This window comes from Limulus polyphemus, unplaced genomic scaffold (assembly GCF_000517525.1).
Source record: "Limulus polyphemus unplaced genomic scaffold, Limulus_polyphemus-2.1.2 Scaffold289, whole genome shotgun sequence".
Taxonomy (NCBI): domain Eukaryota; kingdom Metazoa; phylum Arthropoda; class Merostomata; order Xiphosura; family Limulidae; genus Limulus; species Limulus polyphemus.
The window spans coordinates 473,544-477,418 of NW_013665899.1; the positions used below are offsets into that span (position 1 = coordinate 473,544).

Consider the following 3,875-nt stretch of genomic DNA (forward strand, 5'->3'; position numbering starts at 1 on the left):
ACACACACACACACATATATATATATATATATATATATATATATATTGATGTTTCTGTGTAAAATACTTGTACATGATGATAACAAAACCTTGTTGAGACATTGTACATTTGTTGCTAAGTAAAACTTGTAATACACTTTTCTTCATTACCTATTCAAGCCATATACAGACTTTATTGTCTCAAAGTGGATTCCTCGTCATAAAAGATAAAAATGCTACTTGCCATACTGATACTTTAAGGTGTACTTTACAACCCTGCACACACCATGTACTTTTTAAAACTTGAAAATATTGCCACTTTTTCTTTTGTACCTAGATAACTAATAACTAGTACTCTAGCTCCTGTACCACGGATATACACTATACCTAGATGATTGGCACTGAATCTCCTGTACCAGGGCTATATACTATATCTATATAACTGGCACATAAGCTCCTGTACCAGGGATATATATACTATATCTAGATAACTGGTACACAAGCTCCTGTACCAGGGCTATATATACTATATCTAGATAACTGGTACACAAGCTCCTGTACCAGGGCTATACGCTATATCTAGATAACTGGTACACAAGCTCCTGTACCAGGGCTATACGCTATATCTAGATAACTGGTACACAAGCTCCTGTACCAGGGCTATACGCTATATCTAGATAACTGGTACACAAGCTCCTGGGCAAAATTTTTGACCTGATAGATACGTTGTATTCTCACAGCACTGATATGGTAGGAACTATCAGGTTGATCAGCAAAAGATACTTGAGAATGTAAAGAAAGCTAAATTCAAGAAGAGAAAATCAGTGGCTGTTTTTACAGCCAAATGGAATGGTAATAGAGATGTTATAGTTGTTAGTACTGTTTGTTATGCTAAGATGTGCAATTTAAAAACAAAACATACTGTTACATGGAAGTAGTTCTTTTCTATAACAAGAACAAGGGTGGTGTGAATAGAAGTGGCAGTTGAACCTATGCAATCTATCTTGTGATAGGAGCAGAAAATATTATCATAAAGGCCTGAATGCCTTTGTTTTAAAAAATGAAAACAGTGGTAAGCTAAAAAGGATGGAATTTTTATCACCCTGGCTGAGAAGTTGATTGAGGAGTTCATCAGTGATCCAGCTTTAACCCAGGGCAGGTCTTTTAAGTCATTACAAATAATTGAGCTTACTGATGGAAATGTACCTCATATAAATCCACTCATGTAAAAAAAATTACTCCCTGAAAGGTGTGTAGTGTGTGATAAGGCTGGGTAATGCAAGGTATCAAATTATTGTGCCCATAATTTAGTGTCAGGCTTTCTCTGGCAACTTGCTTCAAGATGCCACAAAAAAGGCAATTTCTGATTATTATCTGTTGCTCTTTTGTTACAAATTTCAATACTGTAATGAAAAATAAAATATCTTGTCATGTGTCAGTGAGTCCTAAATAAAAAAATATTGACAATTCTTTGCACCAAAGTTACACAAAAAATTATTACTTAACAAAACATTCGGGGAAAGACCCCACCCAGGATGCCATCAGTGGTGTAAAAGTCCACAGTTAAATGGTTGATTTGTTTTAAAATAAAATTATTTTGCTATAATAATTTTCACTGTTATAGAGGATAATACAATAGAATTTGTGTTTCCCCTTAGGAACTGGTAAATGGAAAGTTTCATCCAAAATTCAACAGCTGCTCAATACATTAAAGGTATGTTTTCTTTGTATATACTAGAATAGCATTTCTAGTGATATCAATTTTCTTTAATTGCTCTCTTAGTGTGTAAGAGGTTGAAGTTCCACTGGTTAGGTATGTATGTTCCTTTATAGAGAAATACTAACTTTACAATAAAGAAAAAAAGTGAATTTTGCAGATTTCTTAAAAACCTTTACATCCTTTTCCTCTTTACAAAGTGTATTGATATCTTCAATTTTGTATGCTTTCAAATAGTAAAAGCTTTGGAAAAGTGGTGTGTGAAATTGATATCAAAAAGTGGGAAATTTCTTGAAAACACAGATTTTACATTATTGTTCATAATTCTCATTTTAGCGGCCTAAAAGAAGACCCTTACCAGAGTTTTATGTGGATGATGAAACAGATTTAGAAAGTGAGTAAATTTGTGTTACAGATGTAGAGAAGTTAGTAAATAAAGTTATGAAACTGAAAGTGGACATGTGAAACAAACAAAAAACAGTATAATAAACTTGAAAAATATAATGTAAAAAAAGTGAAGATATGAAACAAACAAAAGAAATTAACTTGTGAAACAGAGTAATACAAAGTAGTTAAGTTAGTGAAAAAAGAGGAATGAAGTACCAGTTATGTATAATTAGGAAGAAATGTATTTTTTAAAGGGTTCTATTTGTATATATTCTTTCCTTGATGTGCATTTTGGGAATTATAAATAGTGGAATGTTATAGTTTTTTGTTTTATTGATTTGGTGTACATTGTTTTAATGTACATGATTATATTTACTATGCATATTCTTTAGAGCTTTTATATTATTGAAATAAAAAGTTAATATTGTTCTTAAGAAAATTAAATTACTGTTGTCAAAAACCACCCATATTAAAATGTCTTCATGCTTTGTTATTGTTGAGGAAGAGAAGGTTAAGTGATCTTTGGCCAGTAGTATCAATATGTTGTTTCATACTTTTTAACATAAGGTCTCAAGATATTAGAAAAAATTTCATGTAATGAAACTGAAGATTTAGTAACTGGAGAATGTTGTTCTCTCAAGATGTCATTGCAAAAGGTTCTTATTAATTTAACTAATTAACTAGTTTTGTAAATTGGATAAGTAGTGTTTGTATAATGAATTCAAGTATTAATACTTATGTAAGTATGTGCATCCAATTGGATCTTAAAGCTAAGCATGATCTGACTGAAGATTACCAGCTACAAATATATAGTGATGGTACTCTGTTGTGATCCAATATGTTCAGGAGTGATCTGGTGAATCTTTTTCTGAGAATGTATAAGCAAAAGGTGTGTCTTTAATATTTTATACTATTGAGACTACATTAAGCTGTTGTTAAAGTTTTATTTTCATACACTATAATACCAAAATATTTTGTCAGTTAAGATACTAATGTTTTCATATGCTTTAATGTATATTTGTGTGTTGAATTAAATTTAAAAATAGATTTTTATAGATGTAATGAATGATGTTTAGTGTTAAGTAAGAGTTAAAAAATAATGACACTGTTCAGTTGCAGCTAATCAACTCGACCCCAACTCACCTCAACCAGAAGGAAGTACTATGACCCCACACTTAGGAGAACAGCTTATGGTGAGTGGTACTGATACCAATATCTGCACTAAACCTTTAGGCTGTGTAAATTTAGCCAGTAGAAGTGAGAGTATTCTGGTGAGAAACAGGGTGCTTAAGTTAAGCCAATAGCATTGAAGACTTTAATAATTAAGTACTGAAAACAATCATTTAGGGTGAGAAAAGTTTAGCTGGAAATATTGAGCTAGTATTGTTGAAGGTTTTGAACGATCATTGTTAACTTATGTTAGTAAATAAGGTTGTACTAGTAGTGATGACCACTACTAACTAAACTTTACTCATCAACACTGGTAATGAATATTTAAAACCTCCACCACTACTAACTAAACTTTACTCATCAACACTGGTAATGAATATTTAAAACCTTGGGAGGTTTTAAATATTCATTACCAGTGTTGATGAGAAAAGTTTAGTTAGTAGTGGTGGAGGTTTTAAATATTCATTACCAGTGTTGATGAGAAAAGTTTAGTTAGTAGTGGTGGAGGTTTTAAATATTCATTACCAGTGTTGATGAGAAAAGTTTAGTTAGTAGTGGTGGAGGTTTTAAATATTCATTACCAGTGTTGATGAGTAAAGTTTAGTTAGTAGTGGTAAAGGTT

General features: G+C 31.6%; 1 protein-coding gene across 1 annotated transcript in view; it reads left to right on the forward strand.

Annotated features, from left to right (window-relative positions):
- The window catches only part of LOC106457078 (disco-interacting protein 2-like), a 117,514-nt gene that overhangs the window by 59,439 nt on the left and 54,200 nt on the right, over positions 1-3,875 (forward strand). The window contains 3 exon segments of the mRNA XM_022382894.1: positions 1,638-1,693; positions 2,033-2,090; positions 3,197-3,276. Of these exon segments, the coding sequence (XP_022238602.1) occupies positions 1,638-1,693; positions 2,033-2,090; positions 3,197-3,276 (194 nt within the window).